Genomic DNA, 23,065 nt, shown 5'->3' on the forward strand with positions numbered 1-23,065 from the left:
TTAAGAATATAAGACAGTACAATTTATTTTCATCAAACAGTTCAATAAATGTTTCACAGTTTTTATGTTGTTTTTATTTCCCCTGGTTTTATACAGCATCCCATGAAACCCATTCTTTAAACAATACAGGTTTTAAACAGATGTTGAAACAGACTAAACAAAGGGACTAGTTGGAGCTTGACTGCATGATGGGTTGCTATTAGTAGAAAATGAATGTAAATCAACAAATACATAAACTTTTGGAGATATTTACTGATGAGAAGCTTCCGTTTTATCATGCTAAGATACATCAATTGTCCTCAAACAAAGTAAAATTATGAGAAGACAACTATACATTGAATCATATTAGAAAATAATGAAACATGTTATATATATATTAGAGCAGGGTTTTCCGAACTCAGTCCTGCCCCCCCCCCCCCCCCCCTTTTCCGTAGCACTACACAGCTGTTTAAAATCATCAAAGCTTGATAGCTTGATGTTGAGTTGGTTATTTGAATCAGCTGTGTAGTGCTGGGACAAAACCAAAACATGCACCCGTGGGGGCCCCAGGACCCAGTTTGGGAAACCCTACAAGTTGAGGACATAAGTTAAGCACAGGATGGCAGTTATAAAGACATGAAATTATACTCAATATTTTTGGGGGTTGGGGAAAATATCTTGCTTTATTTGTTATGAAGAATAATTAAATCGAGAAGCTATTACTTAGATGCATTTTGTCCCAAACAATTCTGAGAGATAAATTAATTGCACCAAAATAAATAAACAATATTTACAAAGCATGGAAATAATGTTTAAATAAATAATGAATACATTAAATAAATAATAGCTAGACATAGACTTTTAGAATAAAAGTATATAGAAACATAGCTTGTTTTCATCTTTTCGTGCAGTCTAAGAATACATCTAAATTAAACAGCTCTAAAATTATATTGTATACACTTGTATCACTATCTTTGTACACAAATGTTGAATGAGTACTCTCAAATACAGGAGTTAAGATTGTTTTCTGGCCCCAACTGCTGCCTACAAGTATGACTGACTGCAATGAAAATCGTTTTTACAAATTTAAGATTTCAATCCAAGCTTCCACATAGACAGATATACATGACTAAAAGAAAGTGCATCCCCCAGTACATACTGGGTAAAGACAACCGAAAGAAGCAGGTAAAGAGAAGGTAAGCTGGTACACAATGACTCCCATTGCATAGCCGTCAATCCGTTTCAGATTTGACAAAGCTCCAGACTGTTCTTCGCCTAGGACAAACTGCCTTTGCCATCAACCACTTCCAGCCAGTGTCTATAAATCGACCCTAGGTTACAGTGGCAAAGGGAGGAGTTATTATATCAACAACCTTTCTCGTACAAGGACTGGTAGCTGGTTAAACCTGGAATGTGTCCAGCTTTTAGAACGGGGGTCTTTTCTTTCCGTTGCCTGATCGATAAAAAAATAGCCTCTGAGAATGGTTATGGTTGGAGGGGAATCCACTGGCCACTCTCAGAAGGTCCCTGTTCTGAGGGTTACAGAACAACTCAGAGGATTCCGGAACCCTGCCTCACACCAAGTGGGGGTCATCGGCTGGGCTGACGGTAAAACGCGAGGATGTCACTGGGTTGGCCCCCACGAGCGACCTCGGTTTGACTGACAAGTCCCCTTTTCTTTTGGAGTCTTTGCCTTTGCTGTTTGCTCCTGGTAGAAAGACAGGAGCATGGTGTAAGTAAGGGAATTAAGGAATTACTACACTACAACTATGCCATACACAAACACACTGTACTAGGGTTGGAGTAAATACTATTTGAATTCAGGGGATACATTCTAACACATTTCATGAAATCAAATTGACCCATGCGGCACAAGACATAAACAAAAGCATACAACTGTAAATGTTATTAAAAAAATATATGTACGATAAAAACATTACACAAATGGTATATCATTAGTTAATATACTCTATACGTGTGTACAAACATCCTCTTGTAGAACCGAAGCACAAAAAGGCCCACACTCCCAAGTTAAAAATAAACTTTCTCTCCTAGCAAAGCTTTCAACTGTTTAACTCTGCAGGCTGACAGAGATCATGAAAGTAGATTATTTTGGTGTTGATGCTTTTCTATATACAGTCTATTCAAAACACCCAGAGGGGATCAGCCAAAACTCTCATTATTCTGTGAAATGAAGCGATCAGTGGGAGAGACTGAGAGTGGAAGGCTTCTGGAGACAGGGTGGAAAACACATCTTAGACGTGCATTGTTGAGCACCAGATTTATGTCCCCACTCCATTCCCCATGTCACAGCGTGTGGGGGATAATTACAAGAGATACATTTTGGGGATACATATTTTGAAAAGGGGTTGGTGTGAGGGGTTCTCAACTTCAGTGAGTGGGGATCAGATGGGAGCTGTCCAATGGGTGCTTGTTATTGTAGTGATTTTATCAAACGCTTTCTATTGGCTCTAAGAAGGGAATGATGTACAGGATCGTTATATGGTTTCTAATAGCAACATGCATGCATACGTAGTACGTACCATGTAAATCAAATTTAGTGTTTTTGTTAGGAGCTGGAGCTGGACTGGTGCATGTGGAACTACTCAGCTCACTGGTTGGAGTTTCCTGTTTCAGAAACAGAGAAGAGGGGTCAGGGACTGAAAAGGAGCAGAGACAGTACATGTACATCCAAGTGTAACATGGGACTCAATATATGAGGGGGGGGGACTAAACAAATACCTGATCAAAGAGATAGACAGTGACATCATCAAAAAAGGACACGTTTCTCCCTCTGTCTTTCTCTTTGTCTATCGGTTCCCTTGGCGACTTCAGCAGACTCCTGAGCCCCACCCTTTTGCCAACGTCTGTTTCCGTGACAACAATCACCCTCCTGGAGCCTTCGTCTTCCTGCTCTTCTTCCTCATCCTCATCGGGGTCACTTCCTGGGGACGCACCCCTCCGTCTCCCACTCCTGTCTCTGTGTAGCCCACCCTCCCTGAACCCTCCCTTGGGACTGGAGGAGAGAGGGAGAGCAAGAGGGAGAGGAGGGAGGGAGAGGGAGAGGGACAGGCGAGCCAGTTTGGCTGTGAAAGAAAAGAGAGGAATAGATAAAGTCAGACATTAAAGATGGTGTCAGAAAGCACCAATCTATCCATTAGAACATGTCATTTACACACCTGCAGAGTGGGTGAATGTCAACAATGCTGCATCCAATTCATGCACATTGTCACAAAGAAAAAAGTCTGGAGGTACCTTTCATTGCTTGGTTTGCCACAGGCTGAGGGGGTGTAACTTCTGGCTGCTGGATCACAGTCAGTGGTTCACTGTCAGTCACATCAGACTCACTCTGGGGTTCAGAATTGGGTTCGGTGTCCGGCTCCTCTTCGCTAAGAACAGAAAAAAAGATATCTTCTTTTATTATCTGTCTGCCTGCCATCATTCAACACAACAGTTTGATAAATCTCAAAATACATAGAGGGCAGTGGAGGTTACTGAGGGGAGGACAACCCATGATAATGGATGAAACGGAGCCAATGGATTGGCGTCAAACCATGTGTTTGATGTATTTGATGACATTCCACCGATTCTGTTCCATCCCTTACCACGAGCCCCTCCTCACAAATTAAGGTGCCACCAACCTCCTGTGATAGAGAGAGCATACCTTCCTACATCCTTCACACTGATTGTGTCTCCTCCCCCATCTAAGGGCTGGTCTCCCCATGGGCGGAGAATGACGCTGTCGCTCACTGTCGCCCCCCGGAGGACGTTTGTTTTAACGTTCTCACAGAGAGAGAACTGCAGTCTCTCCTCACACACCTGAAGAAAGGGAAACAGAAGAAGATAATAGGGGTATCAGGAAAATGGATATTGTAAATTGTGTAGGCTTATACTTTCATACATCTACAAAGTTGTGCAACTTGGGGTTAAAATGCAAGGCTAATGCTCACCTGCATCATTAGGCCATTTTTAGTGGGCATCTTGGAAAGTGACCTCTGGTCCTTGGAGTCCGGAGAATGACATGGTGAAAGGGCTGATGGGAACTGTAGTTCACGCCTCTTCTCCTGAGGTGAAAGTTTAGCCCCAGTTGGGACGTCCTGGACCGCCGATGGAACCGACCTGGCCAGCCAGTCAGCGCTCTCAGAGATTCCGTCAACTTCCTCTTTCAGTTCCACTCTCCTCTTCCCCTCAGGCATGGAGGTCCCACAGGTCTCTTCACCTTTATCGCTCTCTCCAGAACCCTTAGCTTTCTGCTCAGGCGTCTTCTTCATAGACTCCAACAGCTCCAGATTCCCCAGGAAGAGGTCACCCAGGGTGTCCTCCTCATCCCCAGATATGCAACACAGCTGCTCCAGTTTCTCAAAGTCTTCAAGAGGCTCCTCGTCCAAATCCTTCCACTCAGAGATCAACAGCTCTGGGATGGTGTTGAAGTTACTCTGGGGCAATGAGGGAAGTGTGGTGGAAGTGGTGGTTGTGTTTTTCTGGGACAGGTTATTTCTGTCATCCTCGGACATGTTTGATGTGAGGCGGCTCTGGTTCTGGCTTTCACCTGAGAATAATGGAAGTGTTGGATGTAGAGGTGAAAGGTTGAGGTTTGCAGAGATCCCTCTGCTGTGGGTTGTGGTGGGAGGTAAGGGGGGCGGCTCTGGGATATCAGTGTGAGGAGTGGGGGGCATTGTTGGGTCTCTCTCAGCACTGGTAATGAAATCTGAGCCCAAATAATCAAGGTTTATAAGACCCTGATCGTCGTCTATTTCTATGACAGAAGGTGGGGGACTAGGAAAATAATCATCTAAACTCTGCAACCTGTCTTCTTGCATATCAAGATCCATGCTAGGAGGAGGGCTGGGAAAGTCTACAGAACTGAACTGAAAGTTGTCTCCTTGTGAACCAGACCGATCTGTACAAGAGGCTATATCCTCCAAGTCATTATCATTGGGATAAGACACCGGGTCACATAGAAGAGATATGTCTCTCAAATCCTCACCTGTGGTTACAATGTCTACTCCCCCTTCTCTGTCCTCCCCCACAAGCTGGTGAGTAGAGTCAGCTTCTTCAATGCGTATGCTTGGCTCAATATGTTTTAATCCTGACAAATCTACCTGTGGTACTCCAGTAAGGCAGATAGATACACCCATATATATACTCTTTACTGTGGGAGCAAGATGGTTGTCTAATTCAAAGTCCTGTTCTTTTTCTATGTTATTTTCTGCCATTGCCCCTTCTTCCATTTGGACTTCACTGAGATGATTCAACCTGTTGAAGTTCTGATTTCCCTCATCTTGAGCAATGTTTCCATCCAAGTCGTTTAGAAGAGATGCAGTTTGACCCTCACTGTCTCCACCCATCTCAGTGAGTGACCTGAACTGCTCCCTCCCTCTTGCATTGGTCTCATGCTCTGGGATTTCTCGGTTTTCCACCTCAACCACTAGCTGAACACCTTCAACATTTTGATCACCTTCAACATCATTATCGTCAAACCTATCTGGATTTTCTATATTTTCCTCTTGCTGTACATCCAGTGCCTGGGATAGCTGACTGTCAATGCTACTGGAGAGAGCCTGTTTCTGGGACAACTCTCCCTTTATTTCCAGGTAGGCTACCCGTCCCTGCCTCTCGTCATTAGAAGTATCTTCACTATCTTGGAGGACGGCTGGATGAGGCTCACTCCCCGCCAGTTCATCGTTCTCCTCAGCCTCCCAGAATTCCCGGCCTACCACCAGCTGCTCCCTCTCCTCCCAGGTATTTCCGAACGCTGAGAAGAATTCCAATCCGAGTTCAGCTTCCTGGCTTCTGTTCTCCGGCGAGGCCCACTGGTCGTTCTCTGATGGCCACAGGTGCAGGTCTCCCTGCTGGAAACGGTGACAGTCAAACTCGCCCCTCACCACTCCTTCCCCTCTCCCCTCCCCCTCCTCCAGAGTGTTCCACAGCTCTTTAGCCTTCATCTCCAGATCCTTAGATGACTCCCTGTCCACAGTCTCAGCAGATCCATCCCTGCTCAAAGACCCATTCTGGCTCCCCATCACTGGTCCTCTCTGAGGAGATTTCTCCTTCATGGCGTTACACAGCTCTCCAGCGGCAAGCTGTTTCTCTGTCTCTGATTTGGCCTTGGCCCTCTCGTCTTCGCTTTCCTCTGAGTAACACAAGTTTCTCAGGCCAAGCTCATTGGCGTCGGTGTGTTGAATCTCCAGATCTTGTCCGTCTTCTCTTTCAGACACCTCAGTGACCCCCTCGGCCCAGAAAGAAGAGGACAGTTTGCTCTCTTCGTCATTGGTGCTCTCTCCGTCGTTGGGATCCAGTACTACTGGAATATCGTCACTGAGTTTGACCTCGCTGGTTTGAATACCGTAGAACCTAGATAGCCTGGATTCTCTGTTATCATGGTCGCCATGTAACGCTGTCACTGGTTCCGTAGTGTCTTTCATGGAATTATCATTTTCTCTATCTTCAATACCTGGAAGTTCTTCATTCTCAAGTTTGTTATCCTTTGTCTGAATGGCAGATATTAATTTCAAACAATCTGTCTTAGTGGTACTATTAGAAGGCAATGTCAAGTCTTTGTCTGTGGAGTCATGGAATCTAAAATCATCCGACTCCACATGAGAAATCACACCTTCTGTGTAATGATTACAAATTTGAGTTCCATCATTGTAAGAGAACCCTTTGAGAGGTGCATCATCTAAATTAGAGAACAGCTTAGCTATAAACTCATTGTTCTCCTTGGTCTGTGAGTTATCAGACAGGAGTCCCGGATGGAGTCCCTTTTCATCTGACTCTCCACTCTCATTGTGGAACATTCCAGAGTCTTCTCTCTGTTCTGATTCTAACCCTGTTTTATGTTCTACTTCTTTCAGACTGAGATCGTTCTCCTGAATACTTGACATGTCTTTATATCCATCATCACTGTTTTGAGAGATATCCTGCACATGAGCATTCTGTTCAAGAACTGTCTCCTTTTCCCTCTCAATGTCAATTCCCTTATTTGAAATCCTCTTCAAGGGACTCTTTCCCCCGGTTTCTCCCTCATCCTCTAATTCTGTCTTCTCTTCTATTCCTGTCAGCGTCCCCCTCTCTCCGCCTCGTCCACTGCCGGGTCTGGTCACGCTCAGTCCATCACTGCTCTTCCTGCTAAGCCCCTCCCCTTCCCAGTCATTGTCAGAGAAGTAGGCTGAGTCTCTGTGGGGGGTTTCTGTCCCCAGCAGCCTCCAACCACCTGGTCCTTCACCTCCAACACACGGGTCACCTGGGGTCAGACAGTCAGCTGAACTGGGGGTCAAAGATGAAATGAATGAGTCTGAGGGGGTCATGGTGGAGAGAGAGAGGTCAGAGGATGGGTCCCAGTCTGGGGTGGTGGGAACGGCTGCAGGGCTCTTTTGACTTGGGTCTGACCTTCCTTCTTGGTTGATCTGTGAATTCTGTTTGTTGATTTGTAAATAGCTTTCAACATTTGGGTCATGTGACTGAGCAGTAGAACAATGTGATGTGTTGTTCTTCATTTGACTGTCACAACCTTTTGAACTCTCTGACCCTTCTTCCTTGTAATCTTTAGATTCAATTTGACATGCTCCATCTGTTTCAGATGTCTCTGTTGTTAAGTCATGTAAAATGTCATCAACAACTTCCTGTTTCTGACATCCTTGCCCTGTGTCTCTGACCTCAGCATCACCTTTCATTCTCTCACAACTCCTTTCCCCAACATTATTCTGACCCCTGCTCTCTTTCTCATCTACATAAATAGGTGACTCATCATCACAGGGTTTCTTTTCAGAGTCTTCCACTCCTCCAGTAACACTGTCTTGAGATAAAGACTGAAGTTGAGCTTGTCTTGAGAGCTCAACCCTTTCTCTGACTCTCTGTGTTTCTCTTACAGGTAAGGCTGGACCTTCTGAAACGTCCTCCTCTGTTTTTGTACTGGGGAATGTTTGGTAAAGGAGGAGGCCATTTTTTGGCATTATCGCTGAGAACACAAAGTCACCCGGCTGGGGCTGAGAGTCTGGGTGAGAGTTGGTGTCAGCGGTGGGATCTGTGAGTGAGCTGGGTGAGTCCCTGAGGCAGGTCGTGTGTGTGGGACATTCCTCTTCCTGTTTGACAAACTGTTTATTTGATCCTATTTGCAGTACTGGGATCTCAGGCCGTATAGTGACCTTCATCTCACTCTTTTTTGCCCGTTTAGTCACTTGGGCGTAAATGGCCTCCGGTGCTACATCGTCTTTGCCTCTGTTTGATGTACGTATGGAACTCTCTGATTGGAAACGGATGGTCTGAGAGGAGTCAGGATCTATGCATATTGACTCGTATTCTGGTGACATTGGAGTGGGTGACTGAGACAAGTCCTCGCAATGCTTGTTGGAGGTGGTCACGTTTTGTCTGGATATGATCTCTGTCAAAAAGGTCTCTGCTGATTGGATCTCCTTCAGGAACTCCTCTCTGGTCATCTGTCCCTTCTCTGTCTCCTTCTCTGTCTCCTGTGACTCCGACTCCTGCCTCCCCACTGTGAATTCGGAGAGGAGGGATCGGGATCTCCTCATGCCCCTGGAGTATGCCTCCTCGGCCTCAGCGTAGGACGGGAGGCCGGGGGCGCAGGTGTAGGTGTAGGGACGCGATCGGGAGCCAGGAGGGTGGAGGAACTTCACCGGATCTCTCTCCATGCCTGCATCCATCCTTCCTGTGTTTGAGATCTCAGTGAGGAATAGATCTCTCTGGATGGAGCCTTTCCTTACCCTCTCCACCTCTGTCACTATCTGTGTGTTTCTGTCTGGCCCCAATGTCTGTTCTGCAGAGCCCAGCTCTGTGACCAGCGACCGGGACCGACGCATCCCCCCTCTCAAGGGCTGGAGGAAGTTCCCTGACCTCTCCCCATCCCTTTTCTTCTCCCGCTCTGTCTCTCCCTCCCATGAGGTCCTCCCCTCCTTGGACTTGGCATCATTTGACTCTGACACACTAGAGATCTCAGTCAGAAACAGGTGCATGGGGGATATCTTGGCGTCGGTTACGCTATCTGCCTGCAGTTCCGCGTCCTCCCTCCAGATGGCAGGCAGGATGGTGGCGAGGCGCGACTGGGTCCTCTTCATACCCCTGGAGAAGAGCTCGGCTGTGGCCGGATCCGCATCCTCTGACAAACTAGAAGTCGGGACGGTTGTCGCTCCCCCACTGGGTTTCTCAGGGGACATAAAGGGGGAGTCATCCTCATCTGAATAGGTGGGACTGGAGGACGAGTGCCTCTCAATTCTGGGGCCCCCGGACTCGGAGTGGGAGATGTTGCGGTAAACAGGGCGAAATACGTTCTGGCGTCGTACGGGAGAGTCAAAGTCTTTTGAGCGGAAATTGGATGTTCCCTTTGTGTTGTGCAAGGATGCTGTGCGCCGTACACCACCTTGTCGGTCTGAGTCGTCACAGGATAGTGGCTCTCTTTGAGAGTACATCTGGGGCTTACTGTATCTGGAGTAGCTACCTACACCATAGCTGTGATACAGGCCCCTTTGGGGCTTGTAGTGGGGTGGGAGAGGGGGAGGACATGTTTGGGGAGTGGGGTAGATGGGGTGGCTGGACTGGGGTAGGGAGGGGGACAGTGACGGGGAGGGGGGCATGGTCTGACGAGGACGGTGGAACCCTAAGTGATCATATGATGATGGCAGGCAGCTGCCCGTCAGAGGGTCCATCGTTTCTATCTTACCACTCATGGAATAGTGACCCAGCCCAAGTCCTACTCGGTGGTAGCCCAACGGAGGCGCAGGGAGGGGGCGCGAGTGGAGGTGGTTGCCCGATGAGGTTGACATAGAACGTGGCTTGGGAGGCAGGACAGGGGCCTGAGAACCAGTGGATGACCTACTGTCTCCTTCACCCCCCTCCTCCTCCTCATCATCTCCTAAATCCACCACAGAGAAGTCAGTCACCCTACTGGAGGTGTCTTTGAACTCTGCCACCCCAGTGTTGTGGACCCTTATCTGGACCTCGCTGGATCGGATGGTCTGGATGGATTTCCCTCCTCGCCCAGTGTACTCCTCATCAGAACTGTACGGCGTGCGTTCTTTGCCCAGCATTCCGCTGCGTATCTCCACTAGCTCCAGATCTCCAGGACACAACGAGTCAGAACGGAAAGCATGCGCTTTCCCTTTAAGAGATGGGGACTTATCCTGAGGGGTGTGCTCCTCCAATCGGATGAAGTACTCACTGGCGAGGGAGGGGCTACGTGCACTTATCACAGGGACAACAGTGGGTGTGTCCAGTGATTGTCTGTGGGAGGGGTTGACCATCGGGATTGGCTGGGGAGGAGGAGGTGGTTGGTAGCCCCACCTCGCATGGGCCTTCTCCCAGAAGTACTCAAAATTTAACCCTTTACTGGTCTCCGTGACTGTCAGGATGTCATCGAGTTCTGTGGAGGATGGGGTGATGCAGTTCCCCACGGCTTCCAGTAGAGGGTAGGAGTTCCCCCTGTCATCCCTCCCATACTCCCTCTCTCTCTGTCGTTCACTCGCTGCAGCCTGGAAGGCCGGAGGACGGAGAGAATCCCACCGTCTTTCAAATGATTCATCGCTCTCTCCTCTTCTTCCTCTCCCTTCCTCATACTCCCCGTCCTCATCCTCCTCGTCCTCTCCCACACTCCTTCGGGACATCCCTCGCTCAGCAGCCAGAAGGGAGGAGAGGAGGAGGAATACCTCAGCGATGGAGGGGCGTTGGGAAGGAGGGAGCCAGCAGGACTGCATGATCTCATACCTGGAAGAGGAAAGACAGGAAAGACAAACACAAAGATAAAGGGGATTGGAAAGGACGCAGACAATTACATTGATGGAAGCTACAATCTATCTGCAGTATTAAAGCTGATCTACCTCCACCCCAAAAGAGAGGTTTGAGGGGATTGCATATATTAGCTTAGACCTTAATGATCTATTGACAAAGTAGGCCTTTAAAGTAACACATCTGTAATCGACTACTTTCTTCATCAAATGCAGATATCATCAGAGAACCAAAAGTCCAGAAATGGCCCACTGACCAGTAGTCAGCGTGGGAGAGTTTGAGCCGTGGCTGGGCCAGGGTGATCTGTCTCTCTCTGATGACGAAGGTCAACACTTCCTCATCACTCAGGTGCCTGTGAGGCTGAGAACCAAACTCAAACAGCTCCCAGATCACCACCCCAAGAGACCTGGGAGAAAAGGAAGCGAGAGGGGAGAGAGAGGGGAGAGAAGTGGGAGAGAGAGGAGAGAAATGGGAGAGAGAGAGAGGAGAGGGAAGTTGGAGAGAAATTAGAGAGTGGGGGGGTGGGAGAGAGAGGAGAGGGAAGTGGGAGAGAGAGGGGAGCGAGGGGGGAGAGAAGTGGGAGAGAGAGGGGAGAGAGAGTGGAGAGACGTGGGATAAAGAGGGGAAAGAGAGGGGAGAGATGTGGGATAAAGAGGGGGAAAGAGAGGGGAGAGATGTGGGATAAAGATGGGAAAGAGATGGGAGAGATGTGGGATAAAGAGGGGGAAAGAGAGGGGAGAGATGTGGGATAAAGAGGGGAAAGAGATGGGAGAGATGTGGGATAAAGAGGGGGAAAGAGAGGGGAGAGATGTGGGATAAAGAGGGGAAAGAGATGGGAGAGATGTGGGATAAAGAGGGGGAAAGAGAGGGGAGAGATGTGGGATAAAGATGGGAAAGAGATGGGAGAGATGTGGGATAAAGAGGGGGAAAGAGAGGGGAGAGATGTGGGATAAAGAGGGGAAAGAGATGGGAGAGATGTGGGATAAAGAGGGGGAAAGAGAGGGGAGAGATGTGGGATAAAGAGGGGAAAGAGATGGGAGAGATGTGGGATAAAGAGGGGGAAAGAGAGGGGAGAGATGTGGGATAAAGATGGGAAAGAGAGGGGAGAGATGTGGGATAAAGATGGGAAAGAGAGGGGAGAGATGTGGGATAAAGAGGGGAAAGAGATGGGAGAGAGAGTTGGAGGATAGAGAAATAATTAAATTAGTTAAGAAATACAGAATACAGCTTATTGAAATATTCAGTTGTTTATTTGTCCATTTTAGAGGCAGGTTGTGTTATGGTACGTACCACAGATTGCTGGTCTTGGTCTGGTCAGTGACGATCAGAGATCCTCTGTACTCCTCCAGAAGCTCTGGCGCTATCCATCTCAGGGGAATCCACAGCTTGTCTGATGTTAGGTAATAGTCATCCTACACAGATAAACACACAGAGGGATGCATGGACTTGAAGATAAGCCATTAGGGACATCCAATACGTTATGGATAATCAACAAGGGGCTATGTGTTTTCTGGAAGATAATCAACCACCTGGAAGGTGTGTTCCATGACACGCTGAAGGAGCGGAACTGACCTTCCACAGAGTTATCATTATTATTATTTTGCAGAGAACGCATAGAGCCCCGAGTTGATTATCCCTTTTATACCATGGTTATAATTTTAAACATTTGTAGCTAGAAATGTGTTCATTTGCAGGTAGAAAATGTGTTCAACATCCACTGAAGTATCCACTGAAGTACCAAGTTTACAATATAGAGACAGTGGTTGCCATGGTAACCAAACAAACAGACTTGCTAGTTTTTAACCAAATTTGAGTCCTAGCTTGCTATTATGAAAATCGAATTCAACAATGCCAAGAATGTTTTCAACTTTTGCTTTCAAATGCAGCTCAAGCATAGAACATGTAATAACTATACCCATGGAATTCTATCGTGCAGATATACTGTGGATTATAGGGAAAGAATGCCCTCTCTAGAATGCCCTACAAGCCTATCAGAAACGATTATTCAACAATGCCATGGTATAAAGTGGTATAACTTGTCTCCAGGTTGTGGTGGTTCAAGCAAAGTACATGGGTAAGCGCACACGCCCCCACACACACTCAAACATACCTTGTAGTGGTTGTGAGACAGCCCATAGTCTCCGATTCTGACAGTGAGGTCAGAGGTAAGGAGACAGTTCCTCAAAGCCAGATCACTGGAGAGAAAACAATCATACTTCCTTTACTGTCAATCACTCAATTACCAACCAATCAATCACTGGAGCTATTGGAACCCCACTGGAGCCAGAGAGAGCCAGGATATGACCTCACAGACCTGTGGATGTAGTTATTCTCGTGGAGGTGCAGCAGGCCAGAGGTGATTTCAAACGCCATCCTCTGCAGGGTCAGCATTTCCCGGGTCAGAAGGTCAGGGGTCATCCCATCTGACTTCCTCTGGGCTCTCAGGTACCTCTTCAGGTCGCCCTGGTAACATATCACAAATATAATTAATTTATTACACCATCAATGAGTGTTACCAATATCATGTACAGTATGTGATACTTAAAACAATCAGAAGAACAATTAACATAGTTTATAACTTTGACCAGACATATTGAGCTATATATCAAGTACATTTGTACATTTATGCTGGAGAAATACCCTCTCCTAAGAGTTTTCCTGAACCTGAAGGTCCTCAAAAGCAGAAGGGGAATTGGTAATGAGTTAATATCACTAGAGAGAGAGAGGTTGTACTGGTGGTAGGACAGGAGAATTGTATTTATTTATCTAGGCAAGTCAGTTAAGAACAAATTATTATTTTCAATGACGGCCTAGGAACAGTGGGTTGACTGCCTGTTCAAGGGCAGAACGACAGATTTGTACCTTGTCAGCTCGGGGGTTTGAACTTGCAACCTGACTTGCCTAGTTAAATAAAGGTCAAATACATTTTAAAAAGTATGTTTCCATGTACGGGAGCTATAGTCTGGTGTTTGTCACTTAATTGATCCATTTGAATAATTTATTGTCCAATCAGCTGGTTGCTCAAGTATCAATCAGTCTCTGATAGAAACACAATGATGAGAGAAAACAATCCTAGAGGAATGGAGTAAATGTATCCTTTCCAAAACAAAATGGCCTCTCTTTGGATCTCCTCTACAATGTGCCCTCCTCTTCTTCTCCATCCCATAATAGTAGTAAAAACAGCATGGCCCTCACCAACTGACAGAACTCCATGACCAGCAGGAAGGGAATGCTCTCGCTGCATTGGCCCAAACACTGAAGGATGTTGGGATGTTGGAGACTCCTGAAGGCAAGAAAATAGAGAGGGAGAGGGGGGGGGAAAGAGAGGGGCGAGAGAGAGGGGGGAGAGAGAGGGGGGAGAGAGAGGGGAGAGAGAGAGAGGGGAGAGAGAGGGGAGAGAGAGAGGGGAGAGAGAGGGGAGAGAGAGAGGGGAGAGAGGGAGAGAGAGGGGAGAGAGAGAGGGGAGAGAGAGGGGAGAGAGAGAGGGAGAGAGAGAGGGGGGAGAGAGAGAGGGGGGAGAGAGGGGGGGAGAGAGAGAGGGGAGAGAGAGAGGGGAGAGAGAGAGAGGGGAGAGAGAGGGGGGAGAGAGAAGGGGGAGAGAGGGGAGAGAGAGGGGGGAGAGAGAGGGGGAGAGAGAGAGGGGAGAGAGAGGGGGGAGAGAGAGAGGGGAGAGAGAGGGGGAGAGAGAGGGGGGAGAGAGAAAGATGATGAAACGAGAGAGGCAATGCAGCAGAGGATATGCAGTTAAAGTGAGCGAGGGAAGAGGAGAGAGGGGGATAACATCTGGGCACATTTGTTTGTGTAGGTTTACTTAGGTGGGTTTGTTAGTGAGAAAGTGGAGAGGACGAAAGAAAATAGACAGAGCTAGAGAGAGGGGGAGAAGACGATAGAAAACAGACAGAACTAGAGAGAGGGGGAGTGGATGATAGAAAACAGATAGAACTAGAGAGAGGGGGAGAGGATGATAGAAAACAGACAGAACTAGAGAGAGGGGGAGAAGACGATAGAAAACAGACAGAACTAGAGAGAGGGGAGAGGACGATAGAAAACAGACAGAACTAGAGAGAGGGGGAGAAGACGATAGAAAACAGACAGAACTAGAGAGAGGGGAGAGGACGATAGAAAACAGACAGAACTAGAGAGGGGGGGAGTGGACGATAGAAAACAGACAGAACTAGAGAGAGGGGGAGAGGATGATAGAAAACAGACAGAACTAGAGAGAGGGAGAGAGGGAGAGAGGATGATAGAAAACAGACAGAACTAGAGAGGGGGAGAGGACGATAGAAAACAGACAGAACTAGAGAGAGGGGGAGAGGACGATAGAAAACAGACAGAACTAGAGAGAGGGAGAGAGGATGATAGAAAACAGACAGAACTAGAGAGAGGGGGAGAGGATGATAGAAAACAGACAGAACTAGAGAGAGGTGGAGAGGATGACAGAAAACAGACAGAACTAGAGAGAGGGGAGAGGACGATAGAAAACAGACAGAACTAGAGGGGTAGAGGATGATAGAAAACAGACAGATCTAGAGAGAGGGAGAGAGGGAGAGAGGATGATTGAAAACAGACAGAACTAGAGAGAGGGGGAGAGGACGATAGAAAACAGACAGAACTAGAGAGAGGGGGAGGATGATAGAAAACAGACAGAACTAGAGAGAGGGGGAAAGGACGATAGAAAACAGACAGAACTAGAGAGAGGGAGAGAGGGAGAGAGGATGATAGAAAACAGACAGAACTAGGGAGAGGGGGAGAGGATGATAGAAAACAGACAGAACTAGAGAGAGGGAGAGAGGATGATAGAAAACAGACAGAACTAGAGAGAGGGGGAGAGGATGATAGAAAACAGACAGAACTAGAGAGAGGGGGAGAGGATGATAGAAAACAGACAGAACTAGAGAGAGGGGGAGCGAGAGAGATGACAGAGAAACATGTGTTTCTATATGTGACAGAGAAAGAGGCAACTAGTGATGGGGAAATTGTTTAGCACACATGTTATACTGGCTAACCTCTATGGTCCTATTGGGATGACGCTCAATTTCTTTCTGACCTCATTGCAACATTTCCCGAGCTTAACTATCATAATTTGTTACTGTAAGTGTGTATGAGAGAGAGCGAGAGATAGAGAGATGGCGGGCCAAGTGTCATTTTAATCTAAGTTGAGCATAATAAATAGGTCAGACCAGTAGTCATCTGTCACTCCATGTTACAGTTCTAACACTGCACCACTTGTATGCTGCATGCAGTCTCTAACTACCAGCATCTCAATATGACACACAATAATTAAAACCACCTACTGATGTGACTTGGTCCATGTAGATCTTTTTCAAACAGCACCAAATCAACCAGAGTGAAATAAAGGTTGGGAGTTAACTGTGAAGTTAATCCCAATAACTGTGATTTATAATACACTGAATGTACAAAACATTAGGAACACCTGCTCGTAACATGACATAGACAGACCAGGTGAATCCAGGTGAAAGCTATGATCCTTTATTGATGTCACTTATTAAATCCACTTCAATCAGTGTAGATGAAGGGGAGGAGAGGTTAAATAAGGATTTTTAAACCTTGAGACAATCGAGACATGGATTGTGTATGTGTGCCATTCAGAGGGTGAGTGGGCAAGACACAAGATTTAAGTGCCTTTGAACGAAGTATGGTAGTAGGTGTCAGGCACACTGGTTTGAGTGTGTCAAGAACTGCAAAGCTGCTTGGTTTTTCACACTCAATAATTTCCCATGTGTATCAAGAATGGTCCCCCACCCAAAGGACATCCAGCCAACTTGACACAACTGTGGGAAGCATTGGAGTCAACATGGGACAGCATCCCTGTGGAACGCTTTTGTCACACCCTGACCATAGAAATCTTTTTATTCTCTATGTTGGTTAGGTCGGGGTGTGACTAGTGGGTCATCTAGGGGATTATGTTTCTATGTTGGCCAGGTATGGTTCACAATCAGAGGCAGCTGTTTGTCGTTGTCTCTGATTGGGGATCATATTTAGGCAGCCATTTCCCCTTTGTGCTTTGTGGGATCTTGACTATGGATAGTGCCTGTTAGCACTATTGTTAGCTTCACGTTTCATTTGAGATGTATTGTTTTGTTTTGCTGTGAGTTTCACTTAGTAATAAAAAGATGTGGAACCCAGATCACGCTGCGCTTTGGTCCATTTATTATGACGATCGTGACAGCTTTTGACACCTTATAGAGTCCATGCCCTGACTTGAGGCTGTTCTGAGGGAAAAAGAGGGTGCAACTCAATATTAGGTAGGTGTTCCTAATGTTTTGTACACTCAGGAAACCACAAAAACAAATAACTTAAATTAAAGTGTCTGATGACACAAAATGTCAGTTTCTCTGACCTGTATGGCTCAGACTCAGCCAAGAACTTCCTCTGCTCCAGAGGGCTGGCACTGACCCGCAACTCCTTCACCACGGCCTGGGAGGAGCTGCAGTCACACAGCACCTCCGCTAGGATCACCTGAGGGAGGGAGAGAGCAAGAGAGAGGGAGGGAGAAGGAGGTAAGGAGAAAGAGAGATGTGGGACAGACAGGAGAGAGATAGAGAGGAGGGCGAGAGAGAGAGGGAAGGAGGGAGAGAGAGAGAGAAGAGGAGAGAGAGAGGGACAAGGAGGTAAGGAGAAAGAGAGATGTGGGACAGACAGGAGAGAGATAGAGAGGAGGGAGGAGAGAGAGAGAGTGAGAGAAAGAGACAGAGAGAGAGAGAGAGAGAGAGAGAGAGAGAGAGAGAAAGAGAGAGAGAGAGGGAGAAGAGGAGAGAGAGAGGGAAAAGAAGGTAGGGAGAAAGAGAGATGTGGGACAGACAGGAGAGAGATAGAGAGGAGGGAGAAGAGGGGAGAGAGTGAGAGAGAGGGGGAGAAGGAGGTAAGGAGAAAGAGAGATGTGGGACAGACAGGAGAGAGACAGAGAGGAGGGAGGAGAGAGAGAGAGTGAGAGAAAGAGACAGAGAGAGAGAGAGAGAGAGAGAGAGAGAGAGAGAGAGAGAGAGAGAGAGAAAGAGAGAGAGAGAGAGAGAGAGGGAGAAGAGGAGAGAGAGAGGGAAAAGAAGGTAGGGAGAAAGAGAGATGTGGGACAGACAGGAGAGAGATAGAGAGGAGGGAGAAGAGGGGAGAGAGTGAGAGAGAGGGGGAGAAGGAGGTAAGGAGAAAGAGAGATGTGGGACACAGGAGAGAGATAGAGGAGGGAGAGAGAGGAGAGGAAAGGAGCGGGAGAGAGGTGGAAGGAGAAAGAGAGATGTGGGACAGACAGGAGAGAGATAGAGAGGAGAGGAAAGGAGCAGGAGAGAGGTGGAAGGAGAAAGAGAGATGTGGGACAGACAGGAGAGAGATAGAGAGGAGGGAGAGAGAGGAGAGGAAAGGAGCGGGAGAGAGGTGGAAGGAGAAAGAGAGATGTGGGACAGACAGGAGAGAGATAGAGAGGAGGGAGAGAGAGGAGAGGAAAGGAGCAGGAGAGAGGTGGAAGGAGAAAGAGAGATGTGGGACAGAGGGGAAGAGGATGGGAAGAGAGGAGAAGGAAGGAGAGAGAGAGGGAGCGGGAGAGAAGAGAGGGAAAGAGAGAGAGAGAGAGAGAAAGAGAGAGAGAGATCAGAGATATAGTGGTGTAGGAAGAAGACATAACTCATGAGAGCTGGTAGGAAGCCAATATTAGATTTACTGAGAAGCTGTTAAAAGGATGTGTCTTTTAGAGGAAACATGGGGTTGAGAGACATTTGGAAGAACTGCCAGATCCAGCTACCACCATTACATGATGACGTCACAACTGAGGGTGGAGGTATGAGTTGGTGATCTCACCTTTCCAAACCAGCCATTTCCTATTTCCTGAAGGTAGTTGAGAGTGTGCCTACGGAAGTACTTCGACTTAGAGTCTTTAGAGACAGAATAGAGGAGATGAAAAGAGAAAGACACATGATTTGTGGTTTTCTGATATCCATCAAGCTTGCTAATATTCATGTGCTATATACTGCCATCAGCTCCAGCTACAGAGAGTCTGCCTTAGTTACCTGAGCCATCCTGCAGGGCGGGGCAGTTAGCCCTGTCCCTGAGTGGGAGGGTGTAGACCTCCGGGAGGGAGGGGCAAGAGGACAGACTGTCCTCCTGGGCGGGGCTAGAACCCCCAGAACACTCCTCCCCCTCTGCATTGTCAAACTCCTGATTTGACAGGAAAGAACAGAGGAAGCGTAGAAGAATTAGAGATATTGTAAGTTTGAAAAGCAGTGATCACCAAGCCTGGTCCCGGGAGATACAGGGTTTGCAGGTTTTTGTTCCAGCCCAGCACCAACACACCTGATTCAGTTTATTAAACTCTTGTTTATTACCGTAGTTGATTAGTTGAATCCGTTGTGTTAGTTCTGGCCTGTCCTGGAACAAAACCCTACACACCCGAAGCTCTCCAGGATGAGGGTTGGTGACTGCTTTTCTAGTGGATGTGTCAATAGCCTAAAGTGGTTTACGTTTCTAAAGAAATTGGGCAAGCGTAAACAAATAACTGGTGGGCAGACACCATATTACTTTCCCCTTGTTGCCTGTGTTTTCACATTAGTTAAGATGAAGGAGGGGAGCCACTTTAGATAATTGAGATGCATCCAGTGTGCTGGCTGAAATGTCACAAAGAAAGACCGATCTGGATTTAATATGAGGAAATCTATTAAATGTAAACAGACCCTAAGCTTTCTGGCTCATGCAACATCTGTAATACTTCTGGTAAAATGTGGTGCTGCACATGCAGCCAAAGAAACAATGAACCATCCCAAAGATCACAGATTCAAAGACAATAGATTCATAGAGGGTTTGAATTATGTGGATGCCCACCGCCCCTGTGGTGCTGGGCCCTTCCATGACAAATCAGGACATTCCCATATGCTTTAACATTGTTACAGCCCTCAATGTTTAGAGTTTCCCTAAGGGCCAATGTGTAATATGATGCCTATATCTATTGATCTACACAACATGCATGCAGACAGTGCAACACAATAGACAAGACGTGTGAATAAGTCTCTTACATGATGGAGACTTACATTGAATCCCACTCCTCCCTTCTTACAGCACAGACAGGTGAAGAGCAGTAAAACAAAGGAGACGAGCCCCGAGCAAGAGATGAGAATGACGACGTAGGGCGGAGAAGAGAGAGATGCAGCCCTGGATTGAGAGACTGAGATATGGCGGGAGAGAAAAGGAGGAGAGGAAAAGGTTAATACCGTTAATCGGCCAGGTAGTACTTCCTGAAGGAAACACACAGTTGTTAGGTTGGAGTGTTGGGGAGTGGATGAGTGAGTGGGGGAAAGAGAGGCTTCAGAGAATTGGGTTGAAAAGGGTCAAAGTCATTGTTACATATTGAGATTGAGGAGGAAAACCGTTGGAATTGTTTCAATAGAGGTACGTTTCAGACAAAGCGGAGGATCCCCAATGAACAACTGTCATTGGAGTTTTGGGAGAAGCAGGAAAAGGAAATAAACTTTGGAGGAAAGTCAGGAAACCATCTTCAGAATCAATAAAAGAGAGGAGAGATCGGAATTAAAGTTAAAATCAGGGAAGTCTACCATTCCAGTTAGGAAAGAGGGGGAGGAGGGAGGGGGGTACCAAAAAAAAAACATTCCTTCCAGGAAACACAGTTGAAAAGCAGGGAGGGGTGGCGTTGTCATTTTGGGGAAATTGCTATCGGGGGAGGGTTGGAAAATTGGAAAAGAATCACTCAAATCAGGGAGGTTGGCTACCTAGGTGAGAAGGAGGAGTTTGGGGCGTTTTTTTATATATTTGTACCTCAACTTGGCCGTTTGTGAGGAGCGAACCATCTGTGAAAAAGAGAAGGGGGAGTGCAGGGTGGTTAAAAACCCTTCACAACAGTAGGCTACTACTTGTTTGTTGTATCTTTAAATATTAAACCCTCAAATCAAAACCAGCATCGCCACAATTAAAAATGCATATTTCTAGATGAACTTGTTGTCAATATTATTTGTTTTTCCCCATATACAATTTTACAAAACTCCAGAAGGTGAACCTCTGAGTGCACATACTTGTCAATACACTTGCAGGTCAAGTACCAATTCAGTACAGTACTTATGAATATCAACCACAGTGTGAGCATTTTCAGTGTCATTGGAACCAGAAAACACAAGTACTAGAGCTACTCTGTTCTCCCCTGCTCATCCTATTCCATCATGCCCTGTATTCATCACTACTTCTAGATATTGACTCACTATTACGACACAGTAATGGATAATGCAAAACCAACTGTACGTTTCCCCATCCATTTCATGAGCTCATTGATTACTGAAAGCATGGCGTGAAGATGCATCAACAGTCCAATAATGGTCCAAACAAAAGGCTTTAATTGATGTTTACCCTATTGGTAGATCAATGTGTAAGCTTAACTGTGATGAACCATTTTGGCACATCCTCTCCTCTGCCTCTCCCTCTAGACACAAATCTTACAGAGACGTCCAATAACACACTGAAAGGGAATCCAATCACAAATAGGCTTTTCTGATCAATGGAATATTTTCATGAGATCGTTCATGAGTGGAAAATGCAAGTTACCTGTAAAAATATATTTATGAAGCACTTTGAGCACTGCTTTAAAATATATAAATAACATCATTGAACATCGAACATTGTAATTAGCATTAAGGATGTTTTGAGCTCATATGTTGTATGATTCCATCCTCCAATAACTGTTTGATGAGAAAAACACTCAAACCTCTACGAAGGCCTAAAAACATAACGGTCCATGTTATTCTAACACATTCAAGAGTGACGGGTAAATTCTAAGTAAGAAAAGCTACTAAAAATCATGAGTATGAATATGAGAAAGATACATGAATTATTGACTCATCATAAATGTGTAATAATTTCGTTGATTTATGTACAGGACTGGACTGCAGCCTATGCAAGCCTATGGCCTGGCAGTAGAATTACATTGGAAACTGATAAAATAGAAAAAACATGTCAGCCTATATGAAATTCAAACTCTTTCACATAAGTCTATGTAGAATACAATAATATTTTATGTAGCCTATCCATCGGCAGTATAGATGCACAATTCCTGGGCAATTCTATTATTCTATCCCTAGACAGCTGTCCAGACATACACTGCATATAAATAGGTACACATAGCATGGGCCTATTCCACCAGCTCCAGTTTACGGCTCTTATCAAAACAATACACCAGAACACCATGACTGCAAACGACAATACACACACAAAACACTGCGATGCCTAATAAAAAGAGGACAAAATAAAACGGATTTAGTTGATTTTAAATGGAAATTCAAAGATTTTTATCATTAAACCCAAGTGGGATAATATAGGTTTGATATACACATGAATGATACAGTGGCGATTCATTTAAAATTCATTGGGCGAATTTCCGTTTTGACATGCCATCAATGCTATTGATAAATATCACCGAAATAGGGTCGCAGATCCTACCGAATTCTCCTGGCTACTTGATGATAATAATGTGGCCATTGTCTTTTTGATTTCATCCCGTGTTATAAAGGCATTTTGCCTACCATAGCCTAATCATATCAGCCAAGAAAGATAAAATATATCGTATTATTGTTGAGGCTGTCTCTGTGTGTTTTGGCCGTAATATTTCCGAGTACCTATTCATAACCCTCTAATCTATCCCCTCTCCCACCTCCCCCTCTTCTTTCTCCCAGCGTCAATATCATTCCAGCTCACCGACACCACTCACCTTCTCTCTGCGGGGCTCCAAGGGCTCTCTCTGGGTTGAAGTACGACAACATCCCCGCCAGCACTATCACCCAGCAGTGTCGTCGCATCGTCGCGGGATCCACCACGGCACAATCATTCGAGCGACGCTTTCGGTCTTCTCCTTCTTTCCGCTACCGTATCCTGGTCTGGCGCTGTCTTCCCCCGCTAATAAAGAACGTCTCCTTGTTGTTGTGTTCCCCTCTTCCCCTCCTCCGTTTGATCCCCCTCTCCTAATCCGCAACTAAACACGGTGTAAGATACGCTCTTTTGTGCATCCCGTCCTGCCAACCCAACCCATCAAATCCAGAACCGTTACATCAGTGGTCTCCACAAAAACGGCGAAGAAAACAACAAATAACCCCAATGAGGTCAAACCATCCGCTATTTTTCCCGTTTCGGCTCTTTCCCCTCCGACACCAGTACGAGGTAGACTGTAGTATTTATCTCCCGTTGAACGTCGGCTACGTCAGACAAAAGTGAGCTTGCATTATCATGGTTCGCCCGTGGTTTCATGCGAGTGCGTCTGTCTCGCTTCTACACTCTGCTGTCTCGGGCCCGTTTTATTTCGCGGTGCTGTGCGTCTGTATGCACCTGCTAGACAAATGAATGTATTATACTGCCG

At 46.4% G+C, this 23,065-nt stretch overlaps 1 protein-coding gene across 3 annotated transcripts; it reads right to left on the reverse strand.

The window, feature by feature from the left end:
* On the reverse strand, nt 1–23,037 carry LOC110520824. 3 transcript variants are annotated; one of them, XM_036968378.1, is made up of 16 exons: nt 22,424–23,037; nt 19,746–19,879; nt 18,732–18,879; nt 18,523–18,596; nt 17,075–17,193; nt 13,909–13,996; nt 13,028–13,176; nt 12,824–12,908; nt 12,004–12,125; nt 10,970–11,119; nt 3,930–10,692; nt 3,644–3,798; nt 3,235–3,368; nt 2,722–3,065; nt 2,523–2,607; nt 1–1,687 (listed from the first exon to the last, which is right to left on the reverse strand). In XM_036968378.1, exons 1-16 carry the CDS (start codon nt 22,509–22,511, stop codon nt 1,554–1,556), a joined length of 8,772 nt encoding a protein of 2,923 aa, XP_036824273.1. In that variant the 5' UTR covers nt 22,512–23,037; the 3' UTR covers nt 1–1,553. The 3 variants fall into 3 exon arrangements, with proteins under 3 accessions (XP_036824273.1, XP_036824275.1, XP_036824272.1); XM_036968380.1 differs by having other exon boundaries at nt 1–1,677; nt 19,731–19,879; XM_036968377.1 differs by having other exon boundaries at nt 19,731–19,879.
* Nucleotides 23,038–23,065: the final 28 nt, after the last annotated feature.

This window comes from Oncorhynchus mykiss, chromosome 3 (assembly GCF_013265735.2).
Source record: "Oncorhynchus mykiss isolate Arlee chromosome 3, USDA_OmykA_1.1, whole genome shotgun sequence".
NCBI lineage: Eukaryota > Metazoa > Chordata > Actinopteri > Salmoniformes > Salmonidae > Oncorhynchus > Oncorhynchus mykiss.

Excerpts from the sequence above, each read along its gene's own strand:
- LOC110520824 (XM_036968377.1), bottom strand. The coding sequence starts at position 22,511 with ATGCGACGACACTGCTGGGTGATAGTGCTGGCGGGGATGTTGTCGTAC. Across the intron at positions 18,880-19,730 it reads TCAATGTAAGTCTCCATCAT|GAGTTTGACAATGCAGAGGG; the intron begins GTAAGAGACTTA and ends CTGTCAAATCAG. Across the intron at positions 13,997-17,074 it reads GCTGAGTCTGAGCCATACAG|GAGTCTCCAACATCCCAACA; the intron begins GTCAGAGAAACT and ends TCTTGCCTTCAG.